The 12,350-nt window shown below is 50.6% G+C and overlaps 1 protein-coding gene across 1 annotated transcript; it reads right to left on the bottom strand.

Annotated features, from left to right (window-relative positions):
- Nucleotides 1–1,873: 1,873 nt before the first annotated feature.
- FARSA (phenylalanyl-tRNA synthetase subunit alpha) lies at nt 1,874–10,409 on the bottom strand. Its single transcript, XM_025983521.2, has 13 exons — nt 10,130–10,409; nt 8,127–8,264; nt 7,947–8,045; nt 7,748–7,866; nt 6,305–6,397; nt 6,092–6,220; nt 5,899–6,014; nt 3,837–3,921; nt 3,644–3,743; nt 3,387–3,555; nt 3,202–3,279; nt 2,935–3,049; nt 1,874–2,257 (listed from the first exon to the last, which is right to left on the bottom strand). The coding sequence occupies exons 1-13, from the start codon at nt 10,355–10,357 to the stop codon at nt 2,119–2,121; spliced, it is 1,608 nt and encodes a 535-aa protein (XP_025839306.2). The 5' UTR covers nt 10,358–10,409; the 3' UTR covers nt 1,874–2,118.
- Nucleotides 10,410–12,350: the final 1,941 nt, after the last annotated feature.

Below are 12,350 nucleotides of genomic sequence, written 5' to 3'. Positions count from 1 at the left end.
AAACCCTTTAAAAAAAAAAAAAAAAAAGGGAATCTGGGAATCTGGTCTCTTACCAACCAGAGAACTGCCACTCAGTCTCAATATCCATTTTTGCCTGTAACTGAGGCAATAAAATCTAAACTGGAACACAATGAGTTTAGTAAACAGCAGCTAATATTAGTGTCTTGTGGCAAAGCCACAACGTAAGCAAAATGTACCTTCCTGCAGTACCAGGTTTGGAGATTTGAGTAGATAACTCAAATCTCCAATCAAAAATTTCAAAAGATTTACTGTTAAGGACACACACATGCACACACACACTGAAAAGAAACAAAAGCAACACAACATGCAGGACAATTTTTTTTTTTATAGTGCAGGGTTTGTAGAACTTCTGAAAATAAGCAAAATCAAGCCTGTCTTGTTAAAGGAACATATATAGCAGCAAAAATTTAAAAACACAGAAGAGAAACACCAAATTCAAGAGGGAGCAATCTTAGCAAGGTGCTGGCAAAAGGAACTAGGATAAGCCCATAGGGTCTTCAGAACATTAGTCACAGATCTAAAATGCGGAAGATCCAAAACAAATATAGTCAATGTTGAGATTTGATCAAACTGGGGGCAGACTCCTAGGTGCTTGATGTATTAGGCTTTATATTTTATGCTATACACTCTTCTTACCCACCCACCTTCACTTTTCTGGGGTTGTATCCCTCCTTCCATTTCTGGAACTTACCTGTTTATGGCCCCCATGCCCTCCCTTCCCCCTGGGAGCTCCCAAGGGCAGGGACCTGAGTCAGCTTTGCCTATTGCTGAGTCTTTAGCTCATGATACTGCTGGCACTCAGGAGGTGCACTGTTGTTGCATGAGTATTTTTCTGTATGTCTGAATTATTTAATTTGAAACAAAGAAAAAAAAAAAAAAAAAAAAAACCTGACCGGGTAGCCCTTGGGAGATTGGTGACCATACACCCTGGGACCAGAAAATTCTACAGCCTCAGCTGCCAACTGTGCTGGCTGTTAACGGTGGCCTCATGGTTCCAGAAAACTGTTCACGTTTCCAAGAGTGCGCTGACCTTGAAGACGTGAGGGGAGCAACACGGAGACTGAGATTTACTTTAAAATATTTCCACAGACACAGGGATCCTGCTCACACTGTTCAATGTGGGTTCATGAAGCTCTATCCTACTCATCTCCCTCCTCTGAGCTCCTGTGAAATCCTTAGGAGATCATTAAAAAAAAAAAAAAAAAAAAAAAAGCAGTTTTTTAGGGGGAGGATGGAGAGATGAATTGGTGGAGTACCAAGGACTTTTCTGGGAGTGAAAATGCTGTCCGAACCCAGGGGATGAACATGGAGCATGAACCACAACACAAACCATGAATCGTGGGTGATCAGGATGTGTCTATGTACTTCATACATTGTAAGAAATGCACCCCTTTGGTGGGGCTATTGGTAGTGAGGAGGCTGTGTGTGTGGGGGGGCAGAAGGTAGATGAAAAAGTCCTCTACTTTCCACTCAATTTTGCTGTGAACCAGAAACTGCTTAAAAAAGGGGGGGGGGGAAGGGGCAGCTTTAAAGAAACGCTTTAAAAGTACAAACACCTATCTAAAGCTGCCCCCCAGTCACCCCACCATGCCTGGCTCCCAGGGTGAATCATGGCACTTGTCTTGGCCTTCCCCTCCTATATGCCCCTTCTACAGGGGTGGGGGACTTCTGTTCTATTCACCTAGAGAGTCTGGCACCACCAGGTGATGGGTAAATGCTTAATGGAGCTAGCCTTCCCCAGGTGGATCTGGCTCAGGCAAGCCAGGTGCTCCCGAGGATCCAAGTCCCCCAACCCACCATTCCTCACACCCAGGGCTCTAGCACTCCTCCACCCCTAAGGAAAGGCACCATATGAGGACAAATGCCACTTTATTAGCCAGCAGCTGGCCTGCAGGGCTCCCACCTTCATAGATCAAACCTGCTACCTGCTCCCTTGCCCCTGGGACCTTGGGGCAGGTGAGGAAGAGGAGATACCAGGAACGGGGGTGGGGGGATGGCCTCATAGAGGCCTTATAAATACAAGGGGGTCACTGGCAGGGATGCAAGGGAGCTGGACAGCTGGGGCCCAGGGAAGGCAGGTATCCAGAGTGGCCCATGTCATGCGGCGCCCTGTGTCCGTGGGGGCCCCGGTTCAGCATCCAGGCGGCACAGGGGACTGTCGTACACCATCTGGAGGTTCACCTTGTGGCCCACAAGCTCCCGGATATTGTTGATGCCATATTTGATCATTGTCGGGCTTGCAGTGGGGAGGGAAGAAAACAGTTTTGATGCTATGTCAGGTCACACTCTCCTCTGATCAACCAAGCCATCTCTGATGGTCCCCACCTCCTTAAAAGCCCAAGTTATTCTCAGGGCTCAGAAGGCCCCGAATGATCTATCCTGTCACTTCCCCACCCTCATCTCCTCCCATTCTACTTATTCACTCTCTCCAGCCACGCTGGCCCCCTCAATGTTCTCCAAATACAGCACACACATTCCTGCCTCAGGGCCTTTGCACTGGCTATTCCTGCTGCCTGGAACACCCTTCCCCAGATAGGCCCCCAGCTTACCCCTTCATCTACCTCCAGTCTTTGCTCAGATGCTACATCCTCCTGGAAGCTTTCCCTGACAATCCTGTCTCAGCCCTCCCTGCTGTGTTTCTATAGCACCTACTGGCTTCAGACACACTCTAAATTTTACTTGTCCAATTTACTTATTTATCTTGCTAATTACCATCTTTCTCACTGCGCTATAACCTTAGCTTTGCAGAGGCACAGATGTGTGCTGTCATACTCCTAGCATGACACATAGCAGACGCTCACTAAAGGCTTTTCAAATGAAGAACAGATGGAATGGTGTGAAGGTCTGTAGGCCCCCGTGCCCAGCAAGTCACCTGAGTGGCAGCCAGACACTCTAAGTGGTTTGGGCACTCACCGCTCCAGGGAGAGGCCCCAAGCAATGACTGACACATTTTCAGGGAGCCCCATGGGCAACAGCATCTCGGGGCGGAAGAGCCCAGAATTCCCGACTTCTACCCACTTCTTCAGACCTATAGGGGTGGTAGAAGGTAGGGCAGATGTGTGGATGATGCTGGGTCTGGCAGTGATCTGGGGAGTGGGCCTGGCAGTGACAGGGACCCAGGCTTAGCTGTGGGCAGGCTGACACATCCCTCCCCACCCCATTACCAGGTTCTGCCCTGACCTTGGTGGTAGCTGAACACCTCCATGCTGGGCTCCGTGTAGGGGTTGTAGGCCGGCTTGAAGCGCAGCTGGGTGATACCTGGGCAGGGGAGGCAGGGGGGCAAGCAGAGGAGTGGAGGATAAGCCTGGCAGCAGGGCCTCCTGCCATGGCTCCACTAGACCGTCCTCCGCAGCCTGCCTGCCTACCCAGCTTGGTGAAGAACTCCCGCAGGATGCCCATGAGGTGGCCCAGGGTGAGGCCATGGTCGGCCACAACGCCCTCAATCTGGTGGAACTCAGCCAGGTGTGTGGCGTCTAGGGTCTCATTTCGGAACACACGATCAATGGAGAAGTACTTGGCTGGTGTGAAGGGCTTCTGGGGGTGACAGGTAGGCCAGGCCTGGGAGGTCAGAAGGTCGTTGGGACAGCCCCCTGCCTCCCCCACCGCCCAGGCTGAGCTGCACCTTCTGGGCCAAGCGGTAGAGAGCACGGGCACTGGCAGACGTGGTGTGCGTGCGCAGTATGTTTTTCCGGGCCTCTTCCAGCTTCCAGTTGTATTTGTACCTTTAGAAGGACACATGGGAAGTCCGCGTTGTCGCCTTCAGACCCCCAAAGTTCTTTCCCCTGATACCCCAAAAAGTCCTGGTCCTGCCTCACCCCTGTGAGCCGTAGCCACCCTGAGAGTGAGTCCGCTTGACCCGATGGACGTAGTCCATTGGGAGCTGCAGGGCCTCCGCTGGATCTGGGCAGGACAGAGTATAATCGTGTCAGTCAAGGAGCATTTCTCAAACAGCCACTGTACAGAGGACAAACAGCTACATGTGTCGCTCCCACTGTTAACACCCACAGCAGCCAGAGGGTGCCTAGGAACACCCAAGTCCATCACAACCCTCCATCCATCTCCCAGGGGTGGGAACAAAGCCCTCCCTTTGGCTACACTGTCCTGTCGCCTCTCATTCCTAACTAATCACTCCCTCCAGTCACAGGACCTCCCACCTGATCTGTGAGCAATACCAGGCACATTCCAGCCTCAGGGCCTTTGCACTGGCCATTCTCTCCTGGAACTTTCATTCTCAGATAAGGTTTTCTCCCTCACCTCCTTTGGCCTTTAAACAAAGGCTTGGTTTTAAATCCACAGGCCCTTCCCCCTTCACACCAATTTCTACTGTGTCTACTGCCACCTTGCATTACTGCATTTGTCTAGCACTCAGGATTTAATATACATCTATCTACCAGGACACAGGTCTCACCAGGGCAAAGACTTCATGTTTCATTCATGGCTGTAACCTAGATGTTTAACAAAGACCTTGGCCCACAGGAGGGCATTAGCAACCATTTGTTGTGAGAACGTGCAAATTTTTTTAAGATTTTATTTATTTATTCATGAGAGACACAGAAAGAGAGGCAGAGACATAGGCAGAGGGAGAAGCAGGCTCCCTACAGGGAGCCCGATATGGGACTTGATCCCAGGATTCCAGAATCGTGCCCTGGGCTGAAGGCAGACGCTCAACTGCTGAGCCACCCAGGCATCCCTGAGAATGGGCAAGTTCTTAGGCTCCCCTTCCAGAAACATAATTTTCGTGCACCTGAAAAGCTTGACATCAAATCCCAGCTCTACTATGTATAAGCTGTGTGACTCTGAGCCCCAGTTTCATCCACTGTAAAAGAGAGCTAACAGTACTACTTCCTACAGTTTGCAGAATTAGAACAGAGATTAGAGTGAATGGGAGGCACCTGGGTGGCTCAGTGGTTGAGTGTCTGCCTATGGCCCAGAGCATGATCCTGGAGTCCTGGGATCGAGTCCCGCATTGGGTTCCCTTTGGGGAGCCTGCTTCTCCCTCTGCCTATGTCTCTGCCCCTCTCTCTCTGTCTCTCATGAATAAATAAAATCTTAAAAGAAACAAAAAAAAAAGAACAGAGTATACAGTGAGTACTTATTAAGTTTTGGGTGCTGTGACAATGACGACAGCAATGCCATTGTTGCTCCTAGCCAGGTAACAGGCACCCACTGGCCTCCCCTGCCTTCCTGCAGTGGAGAATTGGGGGACTGGATGCAGTTGGGGGTGGGGAGAAAACGACTGTGGAAAATCATTCAGTTTCAGACAGAACTAAACATTGTGAAATTAAGAAAGAAAAAAATTGGGAAACAAGCTTCAAGACTAGGGATGAGGGACTTTTAGAACTCAAGGTGACAAGGGTATGTCATCTTCTTTTTTTTTTAAGATTTTTAAATTTATTTATTCATGAAAAACACAGAGAGAGAGAGAGAGAGAGAGAGAGAGAGAGAGGCAGAGACACAGGCAGAGGGAGAAGCAGGCTCCATGCAGGGAGCCTGATGTGGGACTCGATCTGGGGTCTCCAGGATCACACCCTGGGCTGAAGGCGGAGCTAAACCGCTGAGCCACCCGGGCTGCCCTGACAAGGGCATGTCAAAGTGGCCTCTGTGAGGTGACCCCCGTCAGCCAAGGTTTGATGCTGGAGCCAGCCTTGAAGATCTGGGAGAAGGCGGTTCTCAGCAGAGAACTGCCTGGAAGCTCAGGCAAGGGCCATGAAGTGGGCAGGCAGGATGTGGGAGGAGGTGACAGAGGTCAAGAGGACCTGCTCACACCAGCCCAGTCAGCCACACCAAGGATAGAATTTATTCTGTAAAATGAATAAGCCTCTCCAAAAAGTTCTGCCCAGGCCTGGCACCTCTGGTGGCGCGGCCAGTTCCACCCACCTCGGAGGAAGAAGGTGTCGTGTTGATCACGGGCCGGGTGCTGCTGGGGCTGGAAAAGTGCATCAAAGTTCCAGAAGGAACTCTCAATGAAGTTGTCAGTCGGCATCTCTGTGAACCTGGAGGGAGATGCAGCCTGACTGTCCTGCCTGTGCCCAGTGGCTGGGTCGGCCCCACCCCCTGGCCCTGTGCTCACCCCATCTCCAGAAAGATCTGCCGGAACTGTGTGCGGACCTTGAGCAGAGGATGCAGGTGGCCGCTGTCTGGGAGGACGCCACGGGCCAAGAAGTTGTATGGCTTGAAGGGCCGGTCCCGCCAGGAGCCGCTGTTGGGGGATGCAGGGTGCATGGGCCCGGTGAAGGCTCCCCTCCCTCCCTGACCTGACCCAGTTCCTGAGGCCACCCCCTACCTGGAAATCATCTCTGGGCTCAGCTCTGTCTCCTGCTTGGAGATGTTGGTGCTAAAAGTACTGCCTTTGCTCACCCAGTAGGTCTTCAAAGTCCTGTGGTCAGAGAGGAGAAGGGCACTGTCACTTCCTTCAAGAAGTTTCCTGCGATATATCTGATGCCGACCCCAATACCAGCCACCAAGTCCCTCTGCTTTATTTTCTTCCTGACATTCATCATCACCTGAAATCCTCTTATTTAGCCCACACCTACATCCTTCTGCCGCTCACTTACTCATTCAACAAGTACCTAATGAGAATCTACTATGTGCCAGGGTCTGTTCAAAGTACTAAACATACATACATACATACATACATACATACTAAGAATAACAGGTAAACTCTTGAGGGTTTATTCCGTGCTGGGTTCTATTCCACTGAAATCATCCCACTGTCTTATGAAAAAGAGGTCGTTTTACAGATAAGGAAACTGAGGCCCAGAAAGATCAGGTGACTTGGTCAAGGTCACAAAACTAATAAGGACCAAAGCCATGACCTGGACTGGGCAGCCTTCCTCCAGTCTGTATCCTCAAAACTGTTATGCCACTAAGTTATCAGTCAAAGGGTATATCAGCCCTGTGAGAGCAAAGCCCCTGGCCTGTCCAGGTCCCAACATACAATCAATTTCAGACACGGACATCAGAGCCATAAAGGAAACAAAAACGGCATCCGATATGCAGAGGATAAGTAAGGAGATTTTGGGGCGCCTGGGTGGCTCAGTTGGTTGAATGTCTGCCTTCGGCTTGGGTCATGATCCCAGTGCTCTGGTATCGAGCCCTATGTCAGGCTCTCTGCTCAGCGGGGAGTGTGCTTCTCCCTCTGCCCTTCCCCTACTCAAGTTTGCTCGCCTGCTCTCTCTGAAATAAATAAATCTTAAAAAAATAAGTGAGCAGCTTTTATGGAACTCAAAGGGAGAAAGGGGTGCGAGGATGGCCTCTTTAAGGTGACACACAGGGATGTCTGGGTGGCTTAGTCAGTGAAGCATCCGCCTTCCACTCAGGTCATGATCCCAGGGTCGTGAGATCGAGCCCCACTTTGGGCTCCCTGCTCAACGGGGAGTCAGCCTTTCCCTCTCTGTCTGCCTCTCCCTCAGCTTATGCTGTCTCTCATGCGCACTTGCTCTCCCTCTCAAATAAATAAAATTGTAAAAATAAATAAATAAATAAATGGACACACAGGCAGAGGTTTGATGCCCAAGCCTGGCTTAAGAGAAGACAGTTCTCGGCAGAAGTCATGGCATGAGCAAAGGCCCTGAGGTGGCACGAGCCTGGCATGAGTACATGGTAAAGCAGTGCTGGGGGAACACTGATAGCATTGTGGCCCAGTGTGGGCAGGATGACTCCGTCCGCCACGCCCTAGGACCACTTGGGTGATGCGGGATGGAATGGGGGGAGGGCATCCACTCACACTTCAGTTAGCAGCTTCCTCTTCCTGAGCTCACTCCTTTCCTTCTCACCCAGCTTCTCAGCCTGCCCACCTTGGACCAGCTGGAGCCGCCGTTGCACCTCGTCCTCCACACTGTCCACCTGCCGTGATGAAGGGTGTGATAGGCTGTGAGGGCCAGGGGCCCACCTGCTTGCCTGCCCCCCTGCAGGCAGGGACTCACCACTCGGAACACCCGGGGCCCATCAGCTGCACTCTTGTCCACGCGGATCCACTTGTTGGACATGGCCTTGCTGAAGCCCACCTTGCCGCTGGGAAGTCGCTGGGGGAGCAAGACCACAGTGAGCAGAGCATGAGGGCCACCTCAACCGTCACTTCCCATGCCTTGCCCTTAGGACCTTACCATGAGCTCGCTCTGGGCCAGGCCCTCCCGGGGGATGCTGTGAAACACCCGCGCCTCATGGCTGCCCTCCCGGGCTATCTCCTCGCCTTCGGCGGTAAGCTCCCAGCGCTTGGTGGAACGCAGCTCAGCCTCAATGATCTGCAGGGAAATGGGGAAGGGAAGACCCGCAGAGACAGGGTTCAGAGCCAGGAACGCCCTCTCTACAGCACTCCGGTTGCACGGTACCTGAATCCAGCTTCACATCTGAGCTGCTCCACTTCCCAGCTGAGTGACCACCCCTTGTTGAATCTCAGTTTCCCTTCTGTGACACCAGGATAACAACACAGATGGCTCACATCTCCCAGGGTGAGGTAAGGTACTAAGAATGGTTCCTAACAGAAAATAAGTTCTTCCTATTGCTTTTGAATCTGAGAAAGATTTTTGAGGTCCCAGGTGAACTGATTCATCTCCACCTTTAATGTGTTCGCATCTTAGTGCCCAGAGTGTCAGAAAAGGGCCCCTGGGTCCACATTACACACAGGAACACAAAGCTCCATGATGAGGATGGGTTTAGGCCATGCACAGAGGAGCAAGGCTGGGTGGGGCCCACAGGGCTTAGCTCCCTATTCATTCTAATTCCCAGCTCTGCTCTTCACTCCCTGTATGACCTGGGGAAAGTTGCTTAACTTCCTTGAGCAAGCTTTCTTATCCCAGAGAGAAAGGTGTGATGGGCTCTACCCCCAGGAACCGTTCATGAGTAGTTATTAAATTAACATATGGAAAAGACGTAGGATGTTTAGCAGTACCTGCCAAATACTGTGTGCATTCTACCAACTATTACCATCATTGTCGTTATTACTATCACTGTCATTAAACTGAACCACAATAAACAGCCACTGTTAAACCTACTGTGACCAACCCAAGTCAATTTCACAGGAATCCAGGTGCTATCATGCCACATAAGATCCCCAACCTGTATTGATGACGTCAGGCTCTGCAGCCTGAAAGCTTAATTTAAAATCCAGGTTTGCCTGCTCCTTCCAGTGACACTGATCCAGTTACTGACCAGTGCTCAGAAGATGTCCTGTCTGCAAAATGGAGATATCAGTGCTACCATCGTGGGATAATGACAAAGACTAGATGCTACATAAAGCTGAGACCAAAGTGGGGCACAGAACATGAGCTGATGAATATGCAGCCCAGTTAGGTTTTCTGATTCGTAGCCTCAAGAATCCAGCCTCCTGGGTCGCCCACAGGCCTCTGATAATCATTCTTCTATGGCTCCATCACCTTTCACTCGTCTAAGTCAAAAAGGCTGGGCTTCATTCTTGCTCCCCCTGACTTGCCATGAATCTCCTTTCATTCCCTCTCTTGAATCTTCTCCATTCCACCTGCCTCCCTACAACCAGACACCATGCCCTCTACCTTGGGCATGTGCCTGCCTCACCACCAGTCCTGTCCCTGTCAATCCTTCGCCAAAGAGACACAGACAGGACACATATCTGACTGGCTCCAGCTCCTGCCATGACTTTCCATGAGATCGAGACCTACGAGGCCTTGCAAATTTTGCCTCTACTAATGCCTTTCAACACCTGTTTCGCCTTTCTGCCATTGATCCCTGAAGCTTTCTTCCTCAATGCAGAGGCCCGACTCAGCTGTCACCTCCTCCAGGACGTTCTCCTTGATTCCCATGCCTGGGCCAGCTGTCACCTCTGGATTCCCTGTATTTCCTTCATCACTCTAAGGGTCACCTGAGTATCTCCCTCGTTAGACCGTAACCTCTGTGAGGGCGGTGACCACCGTCTTCTTGTCCACCATCGTGCCTTCCCCCATGCCTACTATATCTCAATGGACATCTACTGAGTGCAGAACGTCAGTGCTCCTGGGCTCTTACTTGTTCTAGACTCCCTGCCTGCCCACCCTAGGCTGGACTACCGAAGGATTCTTCAGCAGGCAGGGTCTTCTGGGCAAGGGGACGGCAAGCGCAAGAGCGAGGAGGCCCAGCATCACGGGGCCGGACTCACCTCGCCCAGCGCTTGCAGGCTCTTCACGGCGCCCACCACCGCCTGGTGGTCCACGCCCAGCTCAGCCGCCAGTTCTGCGCTGTCCAAGCCTCCATCCGCCGCCTCCAGCTGCCGAAGCAGCACCTCTGCCACCGGCCCATCCGCCATGGCTCCTCCGAGCGTGTGCGGCTTATCCCGCGGGGGCCTGAACAACCGGAACCGGAACCGGCGCTGGGAGTGCGTCGCCATCTTGAGCGTGGCCGACCTGTGGCCAGGCTCAGGACGCCGCCATATTCAGTGTGGCGACTGAAACTTAGAGGGTAGGAGAAGCTCAGCGCCCGCCTGCGCCCCAGCTAAACTAGTGGTGTCTGGTTGACCAGAGAACCCTAATTGAAGACCTCAAGGACAGAATCACAGTGTTGTTTTAGGTTTCATACAACCCCACTTCCAGCAGGTGGTGTGACCTTGGACTTCTCTCTCTGAGCCTCAGAGCCCTCTGCTCTGGGATTTGCTCTTGGCCTGCGGGAGGGCTATAGGTGGTGGGCTCCAGAGATAATCATTCCGCTGAGATCAAGACGACTTTTAATTAAAAAAAAAAAAAAAAACGACTTTTAATTTTTTAAAGGGAGGCTAGGTAGGGACCATCCCTATTTATAAAGGGGAGAGAGACTCCATTTAATAATAGTTATAGGCAAGATAGCAGCTAACCTGTAGGGACATCTCGCGTTCTCCACCCAGGTACATCAGGTGTGTTATTTCATTTTCCCAAACTTTGATGTAGATATTAATATAATCCCTCTTTCACAGATGTGAAAATGGAGACTTAGAGGGTGATATGACTTCCTCACAGTGGGTAGAGATGGTGTTAGAAACTACAAACACCCTAAATCCCACCCCAATCCCTGCATGTTTTTCTGAGAAGGTCAATGTCAGGGTAGTAATGGATGCCCTAATCAGTTCTGGCCTATAGAAATATAATGGAAGACACAAATCTAATTTCAAGTGTTCTAGTGGTAATGTGAAAAACAAAATGGATGAAATTAATTAGAAGAATTTGGGGATCCCTGGGTGGCTCAGCGGTTTAGTGCCTGCCTTTGGCCCAAGGCATGGTCCTGGAGTCCCAGGATCGAGTTCCGCACTGGGCTCCCCACATGGAGCCTGCGTCTCCCTCTGCCTGTGTCTCTGCCTCTGTCTCTCTCTCTATGTTAAAAAAAAAATTGCCAAACCTAGTATGTCCAAATTATCATTTCAGTACTTTTTTTAAAAGATTTTATTCATGAGAGACAGAGAGAGAGAGGCAGAGATATGCAGAGGGAGAGACATACGCAGAGGCTCCATGCAGGAAGCCCAACGTGGGACCCCATCCTGGAACTCTAGGATCACACCCTGAGCCGAAGGCGGATGCTCAACTGCTGGCATCCCTATTTCAATACTTATTATAAAATTGCTAATGGAATACTTTGTTCTTTGTTTATAGTAAGTCTCAAAATCTGTTGTGTTTTACACTTATGGCACATCTCAATTGAGACCAGCTACCTTTGGTCAATAGTCACAGGTGGCCAGTGGAGATTAGAGGAAACAGTGCAAGTAGATTCTAATCCCATTTATGCTACTCAGCCAAGTCGCTTAATCTTTCTGTGCCTGTTTCCTTGCCTGGATAGAGATGATATAAATTCAGGTTATTGTGAGATTTAAGTGAAATACTGCCCACACATGTATGTGTACTTGCTAATACTAAATTGAGTATGGACCACGTGACAAGCACTATTGTAAGCAGAACATCTTTACTCATTTAACCATCATAATTATTATGTGAGGCTGGAAAATGGGGTTACTAACATCACCCAATCCTGACCCCATAGTGAGGTCCTAACAAAAATTCATGATGTGTCCCTCAAAGTCCCTTCTTAGCTTTGAAGCACTTTCCTCATTTTTTGTTTAATTGCTCCAATTTCCTTCTTTCTCTCACACAGCAGGTTTTAAGCCTGTTGTGTGCCAAGTGCTTCAAGAGACCTGGGGGATGAAGTGAATAAGGTAGTCACGGGGTCTACCCTCAAGCAGGAAGCACCAAGCTCATGCATGCATGACATATGGTGGAAGGGAGGGAAGGTGAGAGGGTCAGTGGCGGGCTTGGAGTGGTCACCCCAGATTGGCTCCTCATGCAGGTTGAGTGATACTGGATACTGCCTGGGGCAGAACCCCAACTTCTCCAAGACTCCACATTCTTCTCTTTTCTGAGTCC

The sequence above is a fragment of the Vulpes vulpes genome, chromosome 9 (assembly GCF_048418805.1).
Source record: "Vulpes vulpes isolate BD-2025 chromosome 9, VulVul3, whole genome shotgun sequence".
NCBI classification, from domain to species: domain Eukaryota; kingdom Metazoa; phylum Chordata; class Mammalia; order Carnivora; family Canidae; genus Vulpes; species Vulpes vulpes.
The sequence above is the reverse complement of the archived record's forward strand: the minus strand, read 5'-3'. Positions and strand labels throughout refer to the sequence as shown.